The 24,264-nt window shown below is 47.4% G+C and overlaps 1 protein-coding gene across 2 annotated transcripts in view; it reads right to left on the bottom strand.

The window, feature by feature from the left end:
* Window positions 1–782: 782 nt before the first annotated feature.
* eml5 (EMAP like 5) overlaps window positions 783–24,264 on the bottom strand; it is a 53,881-nt gene continuing 30,399 nt past the window's right edge. The window contains exons 13-44 of one of the 2 annotated variants that reach the window (XM_023828454.2): window positions 24,052–24,170; window positions 23,540–23,726; window positions 23,324–23,429; window positions 22,841–22,934; window positions 21,246–21,346; window positions 20,667–20,860; window positions 19,673–19,784; window positions 19,376–19,503; window positions 18,691–18,832; window positions 17,960–18,112; window positions 17,119–17,250; window positions 16,809–16,897; window positions 16,351–16,527; window positions 15,436–15,637; window positions 14,794–14,920; window positions 14,532–14,546; window positions 13,098–13,106; window positions 11,851–11,929; window positions 11,143–11,272; window positions 10,602–10,700; window positions 10,265–10,285; window positions 9,319–9,492; window positions 7,053–7,261; window positions 6,231–6,388; window positions 5,792–5,906; window positions 5,037–5,225; window positions 4,339–4,511; window positions 3,990–4,152; window positions 3,625–3,728; window positions 3,107–3,260; window positions 2,388–2,488; window positions 783–2,128 (exon numbers count right to left, since the gene is read on the bottom strand). In XM_023828454.2, coding sequence (XP_023684222.2) covers window positions 2,092–2,128; window positions 2,388–2,488; window positions 3,107–3,260; window positions 3,625–3,728; window positions 3,990–4,152; window positions 4,339–4,511; window positions 5,037–5,225; window positions 5,792–5,906; window positions 6,231–6,388; window positions 7,053–7,261; window positions 9,319–9,492; window positions 10,265–10,285; window positions 10,602–10,700; window positions 11,143–11,272; window positions 11,851–11,929; window positions 13,098–13,106; window positions 14,532–14,546; window positions 14,794–14,920; window positions 15,436–15,637; window positions 16,351–16,527; window positions 16,809–16,897; window positions 17,119–17,250; window positions 17,960–18,112; window positions 18,691–18,832; window positions 19,376–19,503; window positions 19,673–19,784; window positions 20,667–20,860; window positions 21,246–21,346; window positions 22,841–22,934; window positions 23,324–23,429; window positions 23,540–23,726; window positions 24,052–24,170 — 3,993 coding nt within the window. In that variant the 3' untranslated portion in view covers window positions 783–2,091. Of the gene's footprint in view, window positions 2,129–2,387; window positions 2,489–3,106; window positions 3,261–3,624; window positions 3,729–3,989; window positions 4,153–4,338; window positions 4,512–5,036; window positions 5,226–5,791; window positions 5,907–6,230; window positions 6,389–7,052; window positions 7,262–9,318; window positions 9,493–10,264; window positions 10,286–10,601; window positions 10,701–11,142; window positions 11,273–11,850; window positions 13,198–14,531; window positions 14,547–14,793; window positions 14,921–15,435; window positions 15,638–16,350; window positions 16,528–16,808; window positions 16,898–17,118; window positions 17,251–17,959; window positions 18,113–18,690; window positions 18,833–19,375; window positions 19,504–19,672; window positions 19,785–20,666; window positions 20,861–21,245; window positions 21,347–22,840; window positions 22,935–23,323; window positions 23,430–23,539; window positions 23,727–24,051; window positions 24,171–24,264 lie in introns of those variants that run through there. The other variant, XR_011982576.1, reaches the window with a different exon arrangement.

Raw genomic sequence — 24,264 nt, 5'->3', positions numbered from 1 at the left:
TGTCCCCAGTGAAAAACAATCAAAATAGAGTAGTTAAAAAGTAATTTAATACCCTCCATTTTGCAATTAGTGGCCACCATTAATCTGTGACGTTAATGGAGAATTATGGGCAATAAGAGCAAACTGCATGGGAATGTGGGAAATTGCAGCACCGACTCGCATACCAAAAGTAATTTAAAAGATCAAAACCGCTCCTTGTTTAACAATCTGCATTAGTATGTGAGGTACATGAAGCATCTCATTTCTAATTACTGTGAGTATGCAGGTTATTCCCAATGACATTTAGAGGGAGGAAGTATTCTGTGAGCTCAGACCAAAGCATGAAGATAGTGATGTGAGGTGAAGTCATCAGACTTGATGGAGCCAGAGCTGTAGCCCTGCTCTAGAATAGATTACAGCTAATTCCCAGTATTGTTTTGTGTTGAACTTTTCATTTTTCATGCAGGCTGAAAGCCTCCAGCATGCAACAGCACCGGTGCCACCGGGCCTCAGGACAGCAGCGCATCTCAGGTTTCCCCCTCCGCTTAAACGGCTGTGATGGCTGACCTGTCATCAGGCAGGCAGAAGCATCAATGGTGGTGCCATAACGTTATGTATGACATTTCTGTAGTAAGCCACCACGTCCATGAAAAGGCCAGCACGGCACAAATGAATGTTTTATGAAGGCACCATTTTTTGGTCTCATTCTTAATTCAAATGGCTGCATGAAATATTCAAACGACTACATAAAAAAAAATCTTAAACATGACACCTCGTCCCCTCAATAAAAACGCATCAAAGTATTAGATGATGTCTTCTAAAAAATTTTTAATTAAATTTGAATTTAGGAAACATTTCACAAAAAAATACAAAAGAATGTTACAAATGATATTTACATTGATATCAGGAAAATTTATATATGCACTAAACACATTTCAGCATATATACAAAATAAATGTATACTAAGAAAAAAAATATTTTTGCACTTTTTTGATTGATGTGTCTGTTCCCAAAACATTCTTATTGAACTGAGCTGTGATTGAGAAATAAACAATTTGGTAAAAAAAAATGGCTACAGTACAACACATTATTTCAAAATGAGGATATGACCTTAGAAAAATCTCTTTTAGCAGCACACAAAATAATAATCTGAAGAAAAGCAACAGTGCATTGAAAATGCCCTCCATTTTTTTCCGTTTACTTTGACTTTTCCAGGGCTTTTGGTTTGAGAGGGATTGTCTGTCGTTAAGCCATGCAGGCGTAGGCGGAGCGTGCCCACGCACACGCACGCCATCTCCGCACACACATCGGCGAGGGTTAACTGCTGCATGTCAGTTCTGCAGGATCACGCGTCTTCATGGCGTTTCAGCTTCCACCGGCAAACGCATGTCTACGCCAACAAACCGTCGGTGGCGCCACAGTGACCGGGTCGCTTATACTAGTGCATAGTTTGCTTTGGCATGCTGACATCCAGAAGAGAACTCGGATGGTACATTCAGGAAGAAGGCCACGGGAGATTTGATTTGAACGACAGCAAAAAAAAAAAAAAAAAGAAAAAAAAAAAACCCATCTGAACTCTCAAAGTTAACAAAAAATACTGAAGGTAAACCTCAAGCCAAAGATCCACACCAGCTGTAGCTGTACACACAACAGGTAGAGTTTAAGGCTAATTATGTTTTCTATGCATATCATTAAAAATGGCATTTTCTTCATTATTTATACAGACGTGGACCATCTGGGACATTTGTGCCTCTAAAAACCCACACTCAAAAACAGGAGTATACGAAACAGCGGGAAGAGCGGAAAAGTTGCCGACGGAATCTCTGTGGTGCATCCAAGTGTTTTGCGGTCTTTCCTGTGATTTGAAACCTTTGCGCACTGTACTATGGATTACCCAGAAGTGAGGTTGTTGTGGACAGTACTTTCGGGGGCGGTGTGACAAACAGCATACCGCATGCTGACTTGCTCCAGCCCCCTCTGATCTGCTAGCTGCCTGGTTTGCTGTCTCTGTAACATGCAGGCGTCTCTTCTTGGGTTCTTTACATTCCTTAGCCATGCTGGATTTTCCATGCGGCCCCCAAAACTATGGTGGCAGTGCCCCCAGGGTGCCCCCTAGTGGGGGGTATGAATACACTTCCAGACAAACAGGCTACGAAAGAGACAGATGGGATAAGAGATATTGCCATGCTTAATGTAATGTCACAACAATGCATGTATGTCACCTCCAGTTTAATTATGTCACACCCAAGGACAGAGGGGATGTATGCAAATGCTAACATTCAGATTCATTTCTGAATCCTTTATGTGGTTGGACTAGAGCCCAGAGCTACCATCTGTGACCCTCATTTGTGCCGCTGACCGGCAAGAGGCTGTGGAGAGCTGTGACGGTGGAAGAGTAATGGGTTTACCTTCTGTCATCGCCGCCTGCGCTGATCACATAGTGGTCTCCGCTCGTAAAGCGGACGTTTGTCAGGTGGGCAGAGTGGCCCAGAAAACGCTTGTGTTTGGCCTGCAGAGACACAGGAGACAGTTTGCTCATAGAACCGAACCCAGTAATATCTGTCAGGATGGAAAGGAGCAGAATATGCAATTTTATAGGAGGGGGGTGTCTGTGCCAGATTTCATCAGCTAACAGTAGAGAAAGGCATGCAATGATTATGCTGGAAGCAATTTGCCTACAGTACAAGTGACTAGGTTAAAAGGACAGTTCAAATGTTTAAATACTGACATACAAATGTTATTTTTATTCTCACAGCAACTATTAAAAAACAAAAACTGCATATAAAATATTTGTAAACTGGAAGTCATGCTAAAATTGCCATATAGAGAACACAATGAACATTAGATATTAGGTAGGAGCAGACAACAAAAAATGGCGACTTTTAGTATAAATAAATGCCTGTTTATTGTAGGATTGTATTAAAATATGATTTAGTTACTAAATAATCTATTGTTATATAATCCATGATTTGTATCAAACTCAGACATACTATGAGTAGCAGAAGCATTATCTGATATTATACTAAGCAGAAATATTCATGAAACATTGTGTTGCACTACAGTAGAGTAACGTGCACAATTCACACAGAGACACAACCAGCATATCGTAAACACGGATTATACTTACAAACTTTTCTGGACATGGAAAGTCAAACAGCTTTACCATTCCAAAGTCATCGCCTGTGACGATGTTCAGGCCAGAGTGGGACACACAGGCACAGGTTACGTCCGCTTTATCGGTATTGCGGGACCAGATTCCCAGCACCTCGTCCCCTAGGACACTGGGCAAACAGCAAGAGGCCGCTCATCGCTACAGACACTTGGGGCTCACACCGACTGCAGCTCTCTCCTCCTGAGATACAGGCCAGGGCTCCTCTGCAGAAGGCCAGCTGGGCAAATACTCGTCTCACGAGTTCAAGCAGTAAGTAGACTCCATTACATTGTATTTATGAAGAATAACCTCCTCGACTAGAGGTGAAATGTATATACATCTTCCCCTAGTTTGCGATCACATTAGTCAGGCATTAGTTTGTATAGTGTCTGACACTCAGGGCTCTGGGCTCACTGAGCACAGCTGGATGGATGGATGGATGGATGGATGGAGGGGTGTCTGACACGCTTGTGGCTCCTCTTAAGCCTGCTTACCTAGTCCACGTGGCCCAGGTGATCCTGTCAATGACTGTCTGCTCAGTGACTTGCTTTCCTGAAGGCACTTCATATACCAGCCGTTTGTAAGTGCCAGTGGACAACTGCAGGGAGGCAATGCGGCTTACAGTGTGGGGGCTTCACACAAGGCAGACGGCACACGGCTAATCTTCTCATTTTGATTACATTACGGACTCAAAAGTTGCTCAATTAGGGTGGTGTGATTACATTGCTGCCCACTGTTCAAGGTACAGGGGCCACAGTCAGTCACAACACTTGCGTTGTCTTTGAAAGGCGCTTACGTTCCCTGTCTGCTTCCTTGCCTTGTCTTAACCCTACGGTGCCTCAGTTGTGTGGCTCCTCACCTGAATGTAGCAGTTGTCCGCTGAGAAGTCCATGTGTAAGATGAAGCTGGGAATGTCCCTGCAGCTGGTGATGCGGTTGAGCGCTGGGCCCAGCGTCAGGTCGTAAAAGTCCACCGCATTCTCATTGGAGCCCACTGCTAGGTATCGTGAGCTGGGGCTGAACCTATAGAGGGACAGGTGGACAACGTGGGGTCATGCAGACTGACACTTAGCATCAGTTAACACAGTGTCCCATCACATTATAGGAAGAAAGTGCATCTTGTAACACCATGATTAGCATGTGTGTGACCTTTGACCCCTGCAGAATGCACTAACAAGGCACTAGAGGAGCTGGGGAGAGCGTTCCGACCTGATGTCCTGGATGGTGCACCGCCGATCCCTCTTCTTGCCCCAGATCTTGAGCGAGGCGACCAGCAGGATGATAAACTCGCCGTTCTTCATGCCGATGGCCACCATGTCACCCTCAGGGCTGTAGCAGACGGTGCAGGCCGGGTGGCCCAGGTTCACCTTGTTCAGCATCTTCTGCTTCCGCGAAAGGACATGAAAACACAATGAGGCGTCCTGCACACGCTGTGGCACTCCTGGGGCAGCCTTGCCTCTCAGGTGATTAATAAAACACTCTATTATATGCTGCGTGTGAAGAGGGAGCAGGCAGTTCCCAACCCACACAAATAAACGAATGAATTTATCCATTAACTGAAACCATGTCATTGACAGGGATATACTGGTATTTAATCAAGCAAAAATGTGCCTGTTTATAATTCATCTTCAAGGCATGAAAACTAACACCCCTCTGGAGGCATCTGCTGTGCTAAAGTAGCTGTTATCTAGAGCTGAGTGTTCCCAGGTCTTTACTCTCATTCTGACATTATGACTCTGTCAGTACATTTGCCGATTCCTTGTTTTATATGATGGGCTGCATGTTGAATGAGTTTCTCACAGGTCAAGCCTCACACGAATCAGCAAGTGAATCCAGTGCTGATTTACAACGGTTCAGCCTGGGGCAGCAGCTTCTGCTGAAACTCCTGCACTGATTAGAGCAGGGACCTTTTCGGCGATGTCCCAGAGGCGCACGGTGCCGTCCTCGGCGGCCGACAGGAAGACGTCGCGGGTGGGGTGCGTTCCCAAGCCCCAGACGGGCCCGTCCATGTGGCCGTTCACCAGGATGTTGCAGGCGGCATTCTTCTCCCCGACTTCGATAATCTCGGCGTTGCGAGTTCCCACCAGGATCTTCCCCTGCAGCCATGAAAGCTTTGTCAGCCACATTACTCATCCTCATGCCCAAACAAATCATCTGAATCTGCACACAAAATGCTGAAGGAATTTCGCAATCAATTCTGCACACACCCTTTGTGGTCCTGGCCTAGGACCAGCAAACCTCAGCAAAAAGAACCGTGCCATTCTTCTCCAGTAATGTTTGTGACAGTCCAGGCTGATTCGGTGGAGGTAAGCAAGTTTCCACATAAGCTAATCAAAGAGCTGTGATGCTGAGCGGCTGGAGTGAGGCCCAGCTGAAGCCCAGGCTGCTGTTTCGGGGAGGTGAAGCCTAAGGTAGCTGAGGCCCAGGCTGCTGTTCAGGGGAGGTGAAGCCTAAGGTAGCTGAGGCCCAGGCTGCTGTTCAGGGGAGGTGAAGCCTAAGGTAGCTGAGGCCCAGGCTGCTGTTTAGGGGAGGTGAAGCCTAAGGTAGCTGAGGCCCAGGCTGCTGTTTAGGGGAGGTGAAGCCTAAGGTAGCTGAGGCCCAGGCTGCTGTTCAGGGGAGGTGAAGCCTAAGGTAGCTGAGGCCCAGGAAAGCTCATGCTCACCTTCCCCCTGCACACAGAGCGCACGCAGTCGATGATCTGGCCCGTCTCCAGGCGGAAGGCCCGGCAGCGCTTCAGCTCCTGGTCCCACAGCTTCAGAGCGCCCCCCTCCTTTGACCTGGAGGCACCAAACACACACACACACACACATTGGCCCCAGTCCCATTGCTCCTGCTCAGCACCTCAACAACAGAGGAGGGCATGTAAGAGGATCTACACCATGCATTCAAACCACAATTACTGTTGCTACATATCCTGTTATTTTAGAAAACCAAAGGGGATATGTTCTTATGTTCTTATGTTCTTAGCAATCTAGAGAAAATGAGGATTATGTTTGGTCTGTCAGTTTAAAGGCTGTAAGATTTTGGTGACTGGAGTTAAAGCTGGAGTTGATTGTGGCTTTGGGGCAGTAGGGGGTTGCGGGTCGGGGGTGTGTACTCACGGCCTCTCCTTGCCGCCCGTGACGATGAGCCCGTCCCGCAGCGTGGTGTACATGGTGAACACGGGGCCTGTGTGGGCCTTGGCCACGATTCGCACTAGAATGTGTTCCCTCCACACACACACATCCCCACTTATGGTACCTGTAAATGTCAAGTTATTCTGAAAAGAAAACAAACCTGCACTAATCTAGTGACCTAAGAAAGAGCAGGAGAACAATGCAGAACGAACAGCTTCTGGGAGGTGGGGGGGCGGGGGGGTGGGAGGTGGCGATGTCACCCGGCAGATCACGCTTCCCGGAGAAGACAGAGCCTGCCTGTGATGCCTCTTTATTTGCTTTAAGGCATGATTAGATTGTGTGAAATTTGACACTTGTTTCACGGCCTTATAGATGAAAGGTTTATGTTAATTAGCTTACCCTATTTCTGTTCAGCCTAATTACATATATAGTTGTGGAAGCATTGCTAAGTCACCATGAACGCTACGTAATTCTGCAGTCACCTTGCATATTTAAAGGAAGGTTGAATTAAAAATCTAAGGATGATCCAAATGGTCACTCTACATTTGGTACTTAAAACTGGGGAGTGACATATACACTGAAATATATCAAATAAATGACACAAAGACACATCAGCTAAAGGCATCCTGCAGAGACACTGTCCTTCACACATTTTTATGCTGTGTTATTATTTACAGCTCACAGTGCTCAGCTGAGCTGGAAATTTCTAGTTAACAGAGGCTGGGGAGGCTCCAGCATGTACAATGGTGTGATTGTATGGTGAGGGGGGGGGGGGGGCGTGGGGAGAGAGGGCCGTACAGGACTTACAGCGCCAAAGGCCATGGAGAGCATGGTCTGCATGCGTGCCTCCTCTAAGGAGCTGAGGACGCCCTTCTTGCTGAGCAGCGCACAGCCGGCCAGAGTCCAAAAGCGCACGTGCTTGATGCCCACCGTCACAAACTGTGTATCCGAGTCGGGTCGGAACTCGGCCACGAAAATGCGCTGGGTATGTCCTGCCCGGCTGGCCACTTTGGCACCTGGAACACAGAGGGCAGGGAAAACAGCAGCATAGTAAGCACCCTTCACACTCAGTAGTATCTTTCCACATTGATATCATCACCCAGTGGTATCCCTCCACACCAGCATCATCACTCGGTGGTATCCCTCCACGCTGATATCATCACAGGATGGTATCCCTCCACGCTGACATCATCACTCTTTAGTATCCCTGCACACTGACATCATCACTCTTTAGTATCCCTGCACACTGACATCATTACATGGTGGTATCCCTGCACACTGACATCATCACTCTTTAGTATCCCTGCACACTGACATCATCACTCGGTGGTATCCCTGCACACTGACATCATTACATGGTGGTATCCCTGCACACTGACATCATGACTCTTTAGTATCCCTGCACACTGACATCATCACTCTTTAGTATCCCTGCACACTGACATCATCACTCGTGGTATCCCTGCACACTGACATCATCACTCTTTAGTATCCCTGCACACTGACATCATCACTCGTGGTATCCCTGCACACTGACATCATCACTCTTTAGTATCCCTGCACACTGACATCATCACTCGTGGTATCCCTGCACACTGACATCATCACTCTTTAGTATCCCTGCACACTGACATCATCACTCGTGGTATCCCTGCACACTGACATCATTACATGGTGGTATCCCTGCACACTGACATCATCACTCTTTAGTATCCCTGCACACTGACATCATCACTCGTGGTATCCCTGCACACTGACATCATTACATGGTGGTATCCCTGCACACTGACATCATCACTCTTTAGTATCCCTGCACACTGACATCATCACTCGGTGGTATCCCTGCACACTGACATCATTACATGGTGGTATCCCTGCACACTGACATCATCACTCTTTAGTATCCCTGCACACTGACATCATCACTCGTGGTATCCCTGCACACTGACATCATTACATGGTGGTATCCCTGCACACTGACATCATCACTCTTTAGTATCCCTGCACACTGACATCATCACTCTTTAGTATCCCTGCACACTGACATCATCACTCGTGGTATCCCTGCACACTGACATCATTACATGGTGGTATCCCTGCACACTGACATCATCACTCTTTAGTATCCCTGCACACTGACATCATCACTCTTTAGTATCCCTGCACACTGACATCATCACTCTTTAGTATCCCTGCACACTGACATCATCACTCTTTAGTATCCCTGCACACTGACATCATCACTCTTTAGTATCCCTGCACACTGACATCATCACTCGGTGGTACAAATGTCATTAATAGACATTTCTTTCTCTCTTTCTTTCACTGATCTAGAGCAAAGCTTCGGTTATTATCCAGCTGTTAATGAATTTCCCTTTTGTTGTTGATGAAGTACATGGTATAATAAGTAGTAATTGTGCATCAGAGAACTGGATTGTTTAATTGTGCTTTTAGCCTCTGAGCATTCCAGTAATTTACTTTAGATAAGTCTGATTTTAATACTGTGGCGATTTTTCATTTTCAAAGGAAAATGTTTATACTCTTGCTAATATTTTATGATTGGAAATATTCCTTTTTTATCCAAATTCAAATGAATGTTTGAAAATCAGGTCTAAAGCTGATTAGCAGAAAAAGTGTTACAACAGCATCACACTTTCTTGCTTTGGTGAATAGGAAACTTACGGGTTTTGCTATGTGGTCCTGACCAGAAGGAGGGATGGAAAAGGTCAAAGTCTCTTTACCTACCAGGCTATCATGATGTGCTGCATTATACAAGGTCTTTTACAGTATGGTTCAGACAGTACGATTTTCCTCATTTTCTCCACTTGTCACATTTGTCCTCGTGACACAGCCCAATGGTTTTATCATATTGCAGCATTAACAATATCTATTTTTAATGTGAACTGAATGTGAACATCTAGCAAATGTTGCTGTCTAAATATATTTGAATTAGAAGGTTTAATAAGTACATTTTCTATACTTGCGCCTGATTGGTTAAAGCTTGTTTAAGACCCGAGTAAAGAAACACTGAATGGGTGTGGCTTATATTACAGGGGTGGGGCTATGCAAATACCTTCCTGCCATTTCCAGATGGTGACAGTGTGCTCGACATCGAGCCCCACGGACAGGAGCAGCTTCCCAGTGGCACTGAAGCTGACAGAGCAGACGCCTCGCGAGTGGAAGCAGCGCAGCACTGACAGGGTTTGCTTGTTCATGGCATCCCACACGTGGATGGATGGAGAGGAGGCTGTGGGGGTGGAGTCACACTGCAGTCACTTACCAATGACCGATCTGGTTAATGAAAAGAGGTGATTGGATTTCATATGTGCACCCTTTGCACTTACAAAAACCTTTCAGTGGGATATTAGAAAACGTGGTCAAAAATATCCTAATGATTTTTCAGGATTAACTGTCATTTGTCTCGGGTCTGCTCCAAGTGCTCTGCACTGGATGAGAGCCGGTCCTGAGGATTATAGGGCTCTGAATCCCACCGCATGTGGGATTATGGAATGCCGTCGATAAGGAGACAGGAGACACACTTGGATCTCAGTTCATTAAAAGACATAGTGATTAACAGCATGAATCCCACCCATTAACAGCGTAAATCCCATCTACGGCAGCTTCCAGAGTGATACTCAAGAGAACTGCAATCTTAAGCAAGCTTGTATGAATTATGATCCTGTTGAAACCCTCCCCTCCACTAGATGGCAACAGCGGGACACAGATCACATGAGGTTTATGCTACCGCTACGCTAACTGCAAGCAGCTCCGTTGCTTGTGCTGGAGGATCGGCAGAGCGGGAGGGTGGGCGAGTCGGGAGTAATGGACAGCAGAAGATCTGCAGGGGCTAGAATGGGGGCCAGCTGAGCCGTATTTACTGCAGAAGCCCAGGGAGGGAGGAGTCAGGCTGATAGGTGAACACACACCCAAACTGGATGACCTCTCTGCTCACTGGGGCTCACTTTGACAAGTGTCAGTGTCTCATTCCTCTCAGGCTCAATGACCAAAAGGGCCCTTACCTGACATGTCACCAGAATCACCTGCAAGCAATAAGAACAGCAGTGAGTTGTCTGTGGCAGGTCGATCGTCAAGAATGTTTTCCTTTCATGCTGAAAGGACATTAAAGCTTCAGAGAGTTCGAATGTCAGTTATTAGGCCCCATAGAGGAGTTACACAGCATTAGTCTGATCTGAGGCCAGGGACCGGCAGGCCTTAAGCAGTAGCACAGACGGAATGAGAGCCCAGCTGCACACTGCAAGCATGTTCGGCCAAATGCTCTTGTGGATTTGGGGTGACTCGCAGTGGCATGGGGGTCTGGCTGCGGCGTCAGGTAAAGGCAACCCCTCACAAACATACCTACTTGGCCAGTTGCCACGACATTGGGGAACTTGGGATGCTGGTTAATGGTTAGGCACAGGATGTCGTCAGTGTGCTCCACGTAAAAACTCTGGGAGGCTGAGAACAAGCACAGATATCCCGTATATACACTCAGGAAAACTACAAGCAAGAAAGCAGATGTAATGCAGCTGATTTCAACGTACAAAAATATTACAACCAGCAGCGACAGACATTCCTCTGTTTTTTGATACTCATAAATATGTATCACTAGGCTGTCAGCAAGTCAGTGGTATTCAGAGTGAGAGCACTTCCAGCACATGCTGCTGCTTTTACCAAAGCCATAAAAAATAAACAGTACCAGGACTGCACAATACAGCACAGGTCATGTGACTTTATAAATAAAGAAAAACATGCCAGAGTGTGGCCTGGTTCTTGTTGCTCCCATAATTCTCTCTCAGCTTTCGTCTCTCGGTGTTACAATTCAGAAAGTTCATAAACTGATCCAGGTTCTAACATGTCTACATACAAACATAAGGCCTTCTGCGGGGGCGGGGCTGACCTGTCGCGAGGTTGAGGACGATGCCGATCGAGGCCGTGTTATAGATGATGTCCGCCCCGTCGTTCAGGTAATGGACGTTGTTGCGGCAATCGCTTCCTCGGTAACCGAACACCAGCTCCAGCACTAGGTCCTTGTGGGAGAGAATGCCACAGGGCGACACGCAGTTGGATGAAGCGTGCAAGGCGGAGCTGATGACAGCGGGAGGAGAGGCAGCCACGAGTCAGTGTCCTCGGGATTTAATTGAGGGCAAATTAATTGTGGGCCTCTGCATCGTTGCCATCTGTGAGAGATGGACCATGCGGGTTGGATGGTCCCAGAATAGCACATGATATAATTCCCTGTCCAAATTATGTCAATAAAGTTCAGACCCAATTAAAATGCATTTCCACAAGCTAATACAATCCACCTAGTGATGTATCCTGTGACGCGAGACCTTTTTGCAGGCTTGTGATAAGATCATTTCGCTAATCAATACATTACCCAGTTACATAAAGATGCATTCGTTATTTTTAACTTCAGAAATTTTATATGTGACTGCACTTTTATTTTTAAAGTGACTATAATCATTTTTGCAATTTCAGATGTGGATCATGGTCTTCGATAGCTATGTGGCATTTTGGATACAACATCCAACAATAAACAAAAAGCATATTATTATTATTATTATTATTATGAAAGTTGGCTCAGCTCTGGTGTGGCAGGCCTCACCTCGATGGGCCTCTTCTTCTTGCCCACATTGTTAGTCTGCAGCTTCTCTGGGGCTGGCAGAGCCCTGCTCACAGGAGGTCTGAAACAGAGGAGTGGGAATGACCTCTATTCCTCCATCACCCACCATATCCCGGGAGACACCGGGGTAACACACCACATTCTGCACCAAAATCCCAGCCGCACCTCCTCCCACACTCTATCATATGACATTTTCATCCAAACATCACCCCCACCCCAACCATACCACTCCTTCCCACAAACCAATCATCCAGACCATTTCTCTCATGCTCTGTAGACAATGACTGCTTATTTAGTATCTAGTATACCGGTCCTACTGTCCAAATTTCCCATGGAAAATACCCTACTCATGATTCATAACTTATGACTTCCCACAATGCACAGCGAAATGCAGTGATGTAACCAATGAGGAGATAGGTGTGTCTGACTGCTGCTCAGAGAAGCTGGCTAAGAGATGGAGCAATGGAGTCACCATTCAGAACCTTCTGGATGGGAGATGAAGCCTATCAAAACCATCAAGTCTCACTAGAGCAGGGTTCCCCAGTTACAGTCCTAGAGGGTCAGTCTGCAACACAGTTTCCTAATTTCCCTGCTCAAACACATCTCCTAAACCTGGCAGTTAGCTGGTGAGCTGAATAAGGCACAGGGAAATCTGCAAACTGTGTTGCAGACTGGCCCTCCTGGACTGAAAACGAGGAATCCTGCACTAGGGCTGCAGGGGGCCTTTTGAAGACTTCATCATCTTAGCTTAAACTGACAGATCAAATGCTCCTGGCTTCACAGGCCCTGCATCCACAGTAGCTAAACTGCTAATGTTCCACCCTGTCGGAAAGTGGAATAGAAAAACTGACCTTATAATTTATTTAATTGCCTAACAGCCACTGTATGTAGTTTTAGTCATTTATTCATATTTCCCAGGGGACCAATCTGCTTCCCACAGAGTACCTAACACCCAGTCACTTCATCGATCATGCTCTAAGGAGCCACCACCCACTGTGCCTCAGATTTATCCCAAACCCCAGTATGACCAAAGCCACACCTGGAGCAAGAGCTCCAGCCACCTTCCTACTACCACAGATTTTAGTTTCACATTTCTGCAAATGTAAGCATACTGTCCCACAGCCCGTCCTCCCAAAGCCTAAAAGTAACAGAGAACATTTACAATACATTTATCTATTTTTAAAACTCCCAGCAACTGAAAGAATGTCAGAGAGTGGAGAAGATCTTACCTGGAGCCTCTTCATGGCAGCGGTTGACAGAGAAAGGGAACGTTAGAGCAGGAGCGCTGTCTGTATGGCACGGCGACACGACAACACAGCACTGCTATGGCTGAGGGGACAGAGCGCACGTCGCATTCAGCCAGCGGCACACGGCCAGGCAGTGGTGCTTCGTCTCTGTTGTCCCAGAAACCCAGGGCTGGTTCATTCCCACCGAGCACACAGACATGCCATAGCACGCGCACCGCAGTGCCACACCAGCCATGTTCCTGCATATCCAGACTTGTTGCAGTTCCGCACTTTGAACTTTGATACCAGGGTGGCGCTACAGGGCAAAGCCCAAAGTGTGGTATGGATGTTATATTAAAAATAAGTATTTTATTAAAACTAACTGTGCATTTTGTACTTACAGTATGCAAGGACATATATATGGAGTTACAAATGTATTTTATTTTAAATTGCAGCCATCTGCTAATCCGGTAGCAAGGAATCATGTAAATGGCTCCTAAACTGACCTAGGTTGAAAACAATCATGGCTAGCGGATTTGAAGAAAGGTTGGCCGAGGAAGTCTGAAAATACCGGCATTTCAGAGGTGGAAAGTTCTGGTCCAAAAAGTACATATCCAGATCAAAGTTTTTTTTCAACTAATCAGTTGAGTATAAAGAGTCACAGTCACAGAGTACCCAACTGGTTGGTTGAAACGGGAAGGGTGGAAAAGGTGTTTATATACAATCTTTGGTCTGATCTCCTTTCTGACCTCCTGCTACTTTTGCCCTGACCAATGAACGATCAAGGCGAGTTTGCATCATAGTAGAGGCCGTCTGCCTTGTTTCAAGTTTCGATTGGTACTTGTGCACCGCCCTGACACACGCTGTCACACCTGACCTTTGCGGCGTAAATTACGTCACAACAGCCGTGCGCTGTGGAGCGTCCGCAGTAGGTATAAACCAGCCCTTAAACTCCTGAGTTTCACCCTGTCCAATTCAACATATAAGCACTATCACTAATACGAGGCTTAAAAATCATCTGAAAATGCTCAGCCAAAGTCTCACAATATCCGAAATCTCTGGAGGAGGCGTTTAAACAGCTGCATGGGTCAATTCTTGTCCTGTAAGTTTAGCTGCCTTTGATACTGTGTTTATCTGTAAGACAAATGCCATTCTCATAGGCCTCATCACAGATTTCCTCTCACAGCTGGAGGCAGTTCAAACACTGTGCAGTCTGGCTCGACTTTGCTTCAATTGCAGTCGTAATCAATCGTTTCGCAAATTACGGTGCATTTGTTTCTGTTTATTTCGGCTTGAAACACAATCACAGCGTATAAGCTGCTTGCCGTAGCTAATTTACCGCCCACCTTACACAGGAGAAGCTTTTCATGGCCCCCCCCATTAAAGGAAAATACAGTGTTCTGCTAAGGGCAAAGACCTGGTGTTATTTCACCTTACCTTACTACTCCCTGCCTTCAAACGGAAGCGAAAGGAGCGGCATGGAGATTTGTAGAAGAGAGGAGCCACAGGGCACAAGAAGAGAATGAGAAATCGAAGTGAGGATACATCGAAAGGTACCATTTTGAAAAACAAAGCTGCGAAAGAAGTGTGACAATGGAGTCTTAATTAAAGGAAATACAGCTGGCAGCATGATGGCAGTGGGTTGAGTGTGAAATATCATTGGCTGGCTAATTACAGGCGCTGATGGGGCGGGGCTTACCTCTCATCCACAGTCAGCTCCTTCTGCTGCAGGTGGGGCTTGACCCCGGACATCGGCCGCATGTTGGTAGATAAGGCCTTGATGGTGTAGTTGCACTCATTCTCCCTCGTCACATCGCTGTCGTATCCTGTATGGAAAGCAGTGGCATGTATTCTTTTATTGTTGGTTTGTGATTTTTCTTTAGGAGACTTTACCTGATGCATTTTGGGCTGAACAGCCATGTTTTTTGGTCAAATTTTTATTGAAAGACAATGGAAGTAGAACATAGTATCCATTTCAGACCAGCAATGGTTACTACTGTTGACTGCACTGTATGTTGTCTTGTCCTGTATATTGTACTTGTGTTGTCCTGTGTTGTTTCTGTTCTTCTGGCCTCTCTTTCTGCACCTTGGCCCTGGATGAACAATGTTTCGTTTCACTGTATACTGTGTATATGGCTGAAATGACAAATAAACCTACCTACCTAATTAAAGGTTTGTAGGCTCTTGGTGTGGTGTCTTGCTGTGCTCCTCTCAAAATAAACAGGAGTTTGCTTAAGGGACAGGCAGCCAGCATCCTTACACCCGCTTCAGACGACCAGTCGGTATAACAGGAGCTTGTGACGGATTTGGCGCGGCGTGTGTTTGCGCGAGCGGTACTCACCCCCGTCGTCTTCGCTCTCCAGGTCAGACTCCTCGCTGTTGCCTAGCCACATCTCCCGATGGTTCTCGGGCTCATAACTCCACACCATCAGGCTGGTGTCCCCTCCCCCGACGCTGACCAGCATTGCGTCGTCGTTCGTCCACCGCACGTTGGTCACGTGGGCGCTGTGAGCCACGTAGCGCTTGCATTTCGCGTACTTGCCCTGAGGAAGCGGTACGGCCAGAGATCATGGCTCACCTCATAAGCCTGGGGGCTCTCTGACTAGCTCTGCCAGAACGGCCGCTGGCAATGCTCAGCAAGCATCAGTATTTAAACAACACAGGGGAACTTAAAGTCCATCACAAATACGCTGGAAAAGAAAACAGGACTACGAGCTCACGCCGGATTTCACACCTTCAACAAAATGTATTCGAGAGTTAGGTATGACGCACAATGTAAGGTAACACTTTACATTCAGTGCACCCTCATAATGCATTCAGTATGCATTTACAGAACATTCATAAGTAGCTTGTAAATATACCTTAACATCCTAACATACCTTAACAGCTTTGATATACATTAATAGCAAACATTATATGATTATAATGTTTGTTATTATTATACAATGGTTGTTATTAATGTATTTTAAAATTGTTAAGGCATGATAGGATGTTAAGGTGTACGTACATGCTGCTGTAATACATACATTACAAATGTATTATGAAGGTGCACTGAACTGGCTATGAATGCATTATGAATGCATTATGAAGGCACACTGATGCATTATGAATGCATTATGAAGGCGCAGTTAATGTAAAATGTGACCCAATGAAATGTAGAGCCCAGACTTTGAGACTAATCCTGAATTTGTCCCCAGTGCTCTCTCCTGTGGGCTGACCCATAGTCCCGGTTCTGCTCTGCAAATCAGTCCCTCACCTTGACAGGATACCGAAACAGCTTTAGGTACCCCAGGTCATCCCCAGTTGCCAGGATCGTTCTTTCGTTGCTCAGGCAGGCAGCGGTCACATCGCTGACCTCCCTGACCACTGGCCAGATGCCTTCACAGGACGGTCCCAGCACACAGGTCCACGTGCACCAATCTACCTTTTCCACCTGAGACAAAGAGAGACGCAAGGAACCAGGGGAGCTTCACGGCGCCTTCTCTTCATTGGCCAGTCCCCCTTGGAGAGTGGCACTGTGCGTGAGGCATACATTCGCTCCAATTTCATCAGACCGCCCCCCCATCCCATAACAAACACCAGAATTAGAATGATGAACACTTATAAAAAGTGGGACGTGTTAATGCCAGATCGCCCTTCCATCTCTGTCCCTGGGTCCTGGGGAGAGAAAGTAGGCCAGCAGTGTCCACGGCGCCTCCCAGCTCCCTGGCCTACCTCCGCCGGGGGAATCAGCTGCCTCTTGCCACGCGGAGCTTCAAAAAATAGCTGCTCCTTAGCCCCAGTGTTGACCTGCAGTAGCTTTCCTGGAGGAAGGAAGCACACAATGGCAGGCAGGTTGACTGGCCAGCGAACCATGTTCAATCACAGGACATTAACCTACTTAATCACTCAAAAAATGAGCAATAATTTCTGCCTGGGTCACTGACTGGGCTCACAGACTCCTGTGAGACATAGCGACAGGTGAGGGGAGCCTGTTCCCCCCCACCTTCAGCGTCAAGTCACTTCTGACGTGGGGGGCGCATACCTCTCTGGTCCCAGTCCAGGTGGGTGATGCTGTTGAGGGATCCCTTGCAGACGCCGACCCGTTTGCTGCTCATCACATTGTAAATATCCACAAAGCTGTCTGCCGAAGCCACCGCAAGGTATTTGCCCGTCCCTATGAAAACAGACCGGGCATGTTCCGTCTCAGCAAGCACGGGGGGGGGGGTGCAATCTGAACAGCAGCTTATGTCAGGATAAGAGCAAAGGCAAAGACCCGCCAGAAGACTTAGGTGTCTATATCTGCACACTGCTTCTATACCCATTTTTAGCTACATGTCTTCCCCAGTGATGTCAGCCATAAATAAATGACCTAACATTATACTTTTGTGCCTTTTTTAGCATTTTGACTTCTTCAGCTCTCTGAGGGCTGCGGAAAGCTCAGTGTACACTGACCATTTAAGCAGTCTGGCGTGTTTGTACATACAGGTTTGTCCACACTATGGGGTGTCATGGCAAAGTCCCAGTACTGCTTGATAGTATGGGCCTTTATGTTAATGGGTCGATAACTTCTACCCAACATGGCAAACATTTAAGTTGGGTTAAATGTAATGTTTGTTCATTTCCCATCTCAGTTTAAATTTAACCTCTTCCCCTACCAACTGCCCCCTTATCCCCACCCATCTCTGGACAATGGTTTTATCTGGCCTGATTTCAGCAGAATTTGGTGGAATTTGGGTCATCTGAGGCAAAATCTATTCTCCATACAGTGGGTGGATGCCAAAAATGCAGCGGAGACTGCTGTCTCTTTGATTTCTAATGGAGGAAGGTTCCTGATGGACCCTGAGCTGAGGCGGGCGGGGTGGGGGGGGGGGGGGGTGGCAGACCTGGGGAGAAGCGAAGGTCAGTGATGACGTCTTTGCGGTGGTGGAAGGACACCATATCCTCCAGAGTGTCGGAGTTGACGATGAGGAAGCTGCCGTCGTTGAGACCCACTGCCAGGGCTTTGCCATCCGGGGAGAAGCAGCAACAGCGCCCCCCTGAGGAAGAGAGGCCACATCGCTAGTCTGGGCACCAGGGCAATCAATCCCTAGTCCCAGTCCAATTCTAATTTTAATAGTCTCATTATACCCATTTAGAGCCAGGACTACTGGTAATTTAACTACCTGCCTGTGACAAGACAGCAGCAGAACCAATGTGCATGAGACTTAATCAGGTCCAACAGACGTAGCTGCTAAATCAAACTGGCTAAATCAAAACAAAACTGACGAGAAAAGAGAAACTTTTTTTTTGGCACCTCTCCTGATGAGCAGATATTATGCTGACTGTGTCACCCTCGGAAAGGCGTGGATGGGAAGAGTCCCTTTAACAAGGCCCTATTTACACCTGAGAGTAAGTGACTATAGATCACCCCACTGAGCAGAGCGGTACACAGATGCAGCCCGAAGCCCATTTACAGAAGTGATTCATTACCAGTGTTTGCTTTATAAGCATTTAATAATGAAGTCGGGGGTAAAAGCATTCAACTGCACTCAGCCCAGCGAAGGGGGGTGATGACATCATACGGGGTGAGGGGGTCACAGAAGAATGCCAGGGGAATCATCCTGGGGGTGGCTACCTTTGCGGAGCTTGCGCACGGCGAGCATGCAGTGGCTGGGGGAGAGGTCCCAGATGCGCAGGGTCTTGTCGTCGCTGACTGTGGCACAGATAGGCAGATGGGGGTGCGTAGCTAGACCCCAGACCTCCCCCTCCATGTGGCCCTGCAGACAAATGGGGGGAGGGGCAGCAGGAGAGCATAGAGCCATGGGACGGGCTGCCTGGCATCCCCGCTGACAGCTCTCAGAAACACTTCTGCTCCTGAGCGCGCTCAGTCTTGCTTACACTGACTGAAATGAAGCGGGCTGCGAAAACGCGGAGCGAGAGATTAAACAGGGCAATCAGTCACATCGGCCGGGGTGCTTGGCGGGTCAAGGGTACCCTGGGAAACGCTCTAGTTTCGGCACAGGGGAGTTCAGGGAAGCTGCAGGGGAGGTTGCAGATTTCACACAGGCAACAGCGCATGCATTTAGTACATCACAAAAATAACTGCGCCTTCTGACGGCACTGCCGGGTTCCAGCGACGCTTCCGTAACGCTGCCGCAGAGAGCTGGCACGCCGGCCTGACCCGGCTCAGACCCTCCATCCATCCACACGCCCAGAATAGTCTGGCCCAACCTGAACCCCTTTCCCCAAATACTTCCATACCTCTTACATAACGAGGAGCTGTGCCTATTATGGAGCAACGGAAGGGGGCCCTTCCTCACCTGGACCAGCAGTGTGATCGGGCCGGTCTTGTCCACTTCCAGGATTTCACCGTTCTTCGTCCCTACGAGTATGTGGCCATGGCCAAGGGATATGGCACGTATGGAGGGGTTGTCCTCCAGAAGCAAGCCTGCAGAACAGACAGAACAAACTGCATGGCACTGACTCAGGTGTGACCTTCATTAAGGCCCAGAATATCTAGTTGGTTAAATTGCTGTGACCTTAAGTATGACCTTATAACTTCCTTGATCGACTACAAAGAGAAATTGAATGGTGGTGCAGTGAACTGCGCTGTGCACCTTTGGAGCCCGGGGCCAGCACTGCCCGCTTGATGGCGTAGGTTTTCAGGCATCTCTCAAAGGTCTCGTCCCATAGGGCCACTACGCCGTCCTTCCCTCCTGTCACAAAGCCCTGGGGATTGCACACGAGACAGTTTAAGAACTGATCCCAGAACAGCGTTCCAAAAGAAAAACACACACCAAGACACTGTTGTATTATACCACCCAGAATCATACAACAGCCCAAGTATATATTATTCTCCTATAGGACAGTGTTTCCCAATTCGGTCCTTGGGTATGGGAGGTATTTTCTGCAAAAAATAAAATGAAAATGAAAAAAAGAAAATACAATCTCCACTTTGCCATTTAGTTTCGAAAGTCTGCAAAAATGAAAATTTAAATGAAATAGCACAAGATGTGAAAAATAAAAAAATAAAATTAAAAACCCTTTTTGTCTTTTCATTTTCCAATTTGACTTTTCATTTTCAAGTTCACTACATGCAAATATATGTTAATTGGAGCAGGGTGGTGGGCGGAGCTCCGGGTCACAGCTGCGCTTTCTCACTGCGTTTGCCGATTCCGTTGTCTTCGTGTTTCTTGGCCATGGTTAACCTTGTCGCCCAAACGAATGGCAAAGTCACACACGGCTAAGTTAGCTACTTATCTGCAGCTTCCAATTCGTTTAGCTTCTTATTCGTAGCGTCTTATTTCGCGGCTTATGTTACTTCCAGCTTCCTCATTTTTGCAGGATTTTTACCATTTTAATTTTTATTTACATTTACATTTTATTTTTTGCAGAAAATACCTGCCATGCTTGGGGACCCATAGACGGTCCACATTTTTGCTTCCTCCCAGCTACCCGTAGAAGCAAAAACGTGAACTGTCTGCAGGTCCCCGAGGACCGGATTGGGAAACACTGTCCTACGAGATCACGAATTACAACTACGGCTCTGTGCTTGTTTGTGCTGATCAATACTGAGGGCAAGAGAATGAAAGCAAGAGATGAGCTCCACACCTTCTCCAGGGCGTGCATGCTGAAGACGGGCCCATCGTGGGCCTTCACCGTCTTCATAAGGAACAAGTCCCTCCAAATGCAGATGTCCCCTGTGCAGGTCCCCGAGAACACCATCTCCTCCGTCCAGCCATACACCGCACACATCATAGTCTCTGTCTTCCCCATATTCCCCTTCCGCCCAATCAGACCCCCACCTGTAGGGGGCGGTGTGCTGTAACATGTATCTACAGCAAGGATTTCATCATCCTAAACTGATCACACCTCACATCCTCTTGTTAGACAGCAGCCTACTTCACTGCATAATTCAATTCTATTAATCCACAACACCAGTCCAGAGGACAACGTCACTACTTTTGTATCCAACAGCTGTAAAATGCCAAATCTGTTATGTTGTCAGCCATCATCTATAAAGACTTGTCATCTCCTTCGCCTCCTCTGTTGTCTTCTGGATTTTTAAAGTTAGCTATTAACTGCTGTATAACAGTGAATGCCAGTCTATGATACTGCTTGCATTAAATCTTCATGAGAGCGCATGGAGTAAAAGGAGAGTTAGGGTTAAGGCACTGGGAAGGCGTGTACCTGCTTTGTGCCAGAACTTCATGTGTTTGATCCCGGCAGTGATGAGCTTGTCAGGCATGTAAGGGTTTATCTTGACAACAAAAATCTTGTCTTTGCTCCCTCTGAGTATAAAAAGAGTTACATACATACATTTCAGTGAGACAGAGAGAATGTCCATTGTTCAGCTACATCTATGGCGGTGCCACCCCGGTGCCCCGACAATGCCGCAGGATAACACCGGTAATTCATTGTCTAAGCAGAACCCCAGGGGGGATTGTTAGGGACCCTCGGACGGCAGCCGATGAAGGGGGTCATCTGCCCACCTGCATAAAGGCAGACCGGGGAGCTGAGGCAGGCAGAGAGGATCCGATTTTCCTAAAGGGGTCATATCCTTCCAGCAGACCCAGCAGAGGACGACTGCCCCGCTGAGACTGCCGCCCTCGCCACCCTACAGACCGGACGTGACGCCCTTCCTCGGAGGAGCACTCCACACCCCTTTTTCCATTTTATCTCGGTGCTGCCGGCTCCCCGCGCCCCAGCCTTCCCCTTCTTTCGCCCCAATAAAGCGGCCCGTTGGGTCTCATTCACTCTCTAGGCTCGTCTGCATCTCTTTGCCCATGACACCAAAACAAAACCCGAGGGTCAAGCTGTGGAGCTCAGGAAGCTGGACAAGGCTTTTCCTTACAAGAAGACTGTGATCATTGGGGCACAAGCACAGCACCGGGGGCTCCGTCTGTGCCTGACTTATGAGATGCTCTGGAACAAGCTACAGGCAAGAGCCACAACGCCAGCTGCCTGACTCCACCACTGCCAGGGTTGATTGGAGTCACTTAGCTGTTTTGGGGGCTTTAATGACTGAGGGGCACATGTCAGAGTTGTGGCATCACAGTGCCCGCAGGGCAGCCACTCAAATGTTGCAGTTACACACAGAAATCCTCCCAGAGTATTAAAAACTGAATGGACGCGTCACACGGATGTTTACTGCTTTGTTATGGGCAGCAAAGTCATGGCGCACTCAGGAAGTGCCATTATAAAGCACTGAAGTTGAGCCAGCAAGAGGGGGGTGAGGGGCAGTTTGAAGATAATCTTTTAATTTTGCTATGGCAGGGCCAAGTACAGGTTATTCTAAAAAGAACGGCTCTATGAATCAGAAATTAGCTACTTTTTCACGCCTGTGTTAATCACTGTCTCTCTGCACATTCGTTTTTCTACCTCATGTATTAATAATCATTTTAAGGTGCACTCTTCCTCACAGACGACCATCTATATTGTACGAGTGAGCCGCCGTAGTCGCACATCTATTATTCAAACACATACCCTTAAAATCTGTGTCAAAGGTGGGAAATATTAGCAGAAAGGCTTTCTGCTGTGGCTACATGGGCCTCCCAAGGCGATCCCCCTTAAATGCCATGCATGGGCACTTGTGAGCGGATGTTCTGCATAAGGGAGGGCAGGCCGCAGTGTCTCCGCGTGACGCACGTTACAGAGATGTTGGCATGTTAGAAGGGCCGTCGCTAGCCAGAGATGCCATTTGCATGGCTGCCATCTGCGTTCCTAGATGCATTCGAAGCTTTACACACATTCAGGTTTAACAAAGAAGTGACGTCTGTATTCACCGGATGGCTGAGAGCTTCTCTCCCTTCCTCCAATCCCACAGGACAATAGTGTGATTGTCATCCAGGCCAACCGATGCCAGGCGCTTGCCATCGACTGTCAAAGGAAGAGGGAATGTTGAACCAGGCCTTGGTGTTCTAATGCATTGTTTCCCAACCTGGTCATCTGGGACCCCCAGACGGTCCACATTTTTGCTCCCCCCCAGCTCTCAGGACTGTCTGGGCATCTCCGAGGATCAGTTTGAGTAACACTGTTCTGATGTACATCTCCAAGCATAAATGTGTTGACATCTACTGCTGGAACAAGCAAGTACAATCAGCCCTATGTTGTATGACTTCCTGTAGCAGGTATTTAACACTGAGGCTGTTCTTAGTTTTCGGAACACAGTTTAGGCCGTCTGTGGGGCTAAGCAGAGGTGTGAGGCAATTAAAGAAAAGTAACTGCAGCTATGGGTATATAACAGGTGGCTGGGATCGTGGGCTTACCTGAAAAGTCTAATGTACACACTCCGTGTTGGTGGCATCCCTTCAACACAGACATGGGCTTCAGAATCTCTGTGTCCCAAACATGTATTGAGGGATCACGCCCAATCTGTTCAAACAGGACAAGCTTCCAAAGCAAGCTCTCTCATGTGCATCACACGGCGGCCGGCCGCTTCCACTGAGACAAAATTCTGAATCCCAGCTACGCCCGTGCCCTACCTGGCCTGTCGCGACATAATCCTTCAGGGGATGGATAGCCAGGCAGAGGATGTCGTCGTCATGACCCAGGTAGAACCGCTGAGTGTTCTGCTGCCGGTTATACACCACTCCTACGGCTGCCACGTGGTATACGATCTCCCCCGTCTGCGTGTAGAACAGGTTGCTCCTGCAGTCGTAGCCCCTGTAGCTGTTGTACCCAGTGACAGAGCCATTGTGTGAACAACAGCCAGATGCACTGACCTCCCCATATGTGGCCAATCAGTGGTGACCTACTATCATTACACTTCACCTCCTCATTCATTCATTGCATCACAACAGCCTGGTCCTACTAAGGTTCTGTTGTGGTTACAAAGGAGGTCAAAATAAACTAAATTATGTAATTAGGGACTCTCTATAGCCCTATTTCAAACCCTAGTTCCAGTATTTTGCTGTATTTTTGTATATACAAAGACATGTAGACATGAACACATTATAAGGTCACTGTTTGCAAGGTGCTCTGCTGACCCTCTTACCCGTGCACGAAGTGGAGCTTCACACCACTTACAGGAGGCCTCTCTCGCTTCTTTGTCGCAACCAGCCTGTGTTTCACTTTGTACTGCTCTTTGAGCTGAGGTAGATCTTCTTTGTAAACCTGGACCAGAAAGAGAACCCACTGGTGTTAAGGCTGTCAAAGGGCATGGTTGTCTTATCTGGAGGTACTGCATTATTTGACACAATTAATCATA

The sequence above is a fragment of the Paramormyrops kingsleyae genome, chromosome 14 (assembly GCF_048594095.1).
Source record: "Paramormyrops kingsleyae isolate MSU_618 chromosome 14, PKINGS_0.4, whole genome shotgun sequence".
NCBI classification, from domain to species: domain Eukaryota; kingdom Metazoa; phylum Chordata; class Actinopteri; order Osteoglossiformes; family Mormyridae; genus Paramormyrops; species Paramormyrops kingsleyae.
Note: the sequence above shows the minus strand (reverse complement) of the source record. Positions and strands in the feature narration are given on the sequence as shown.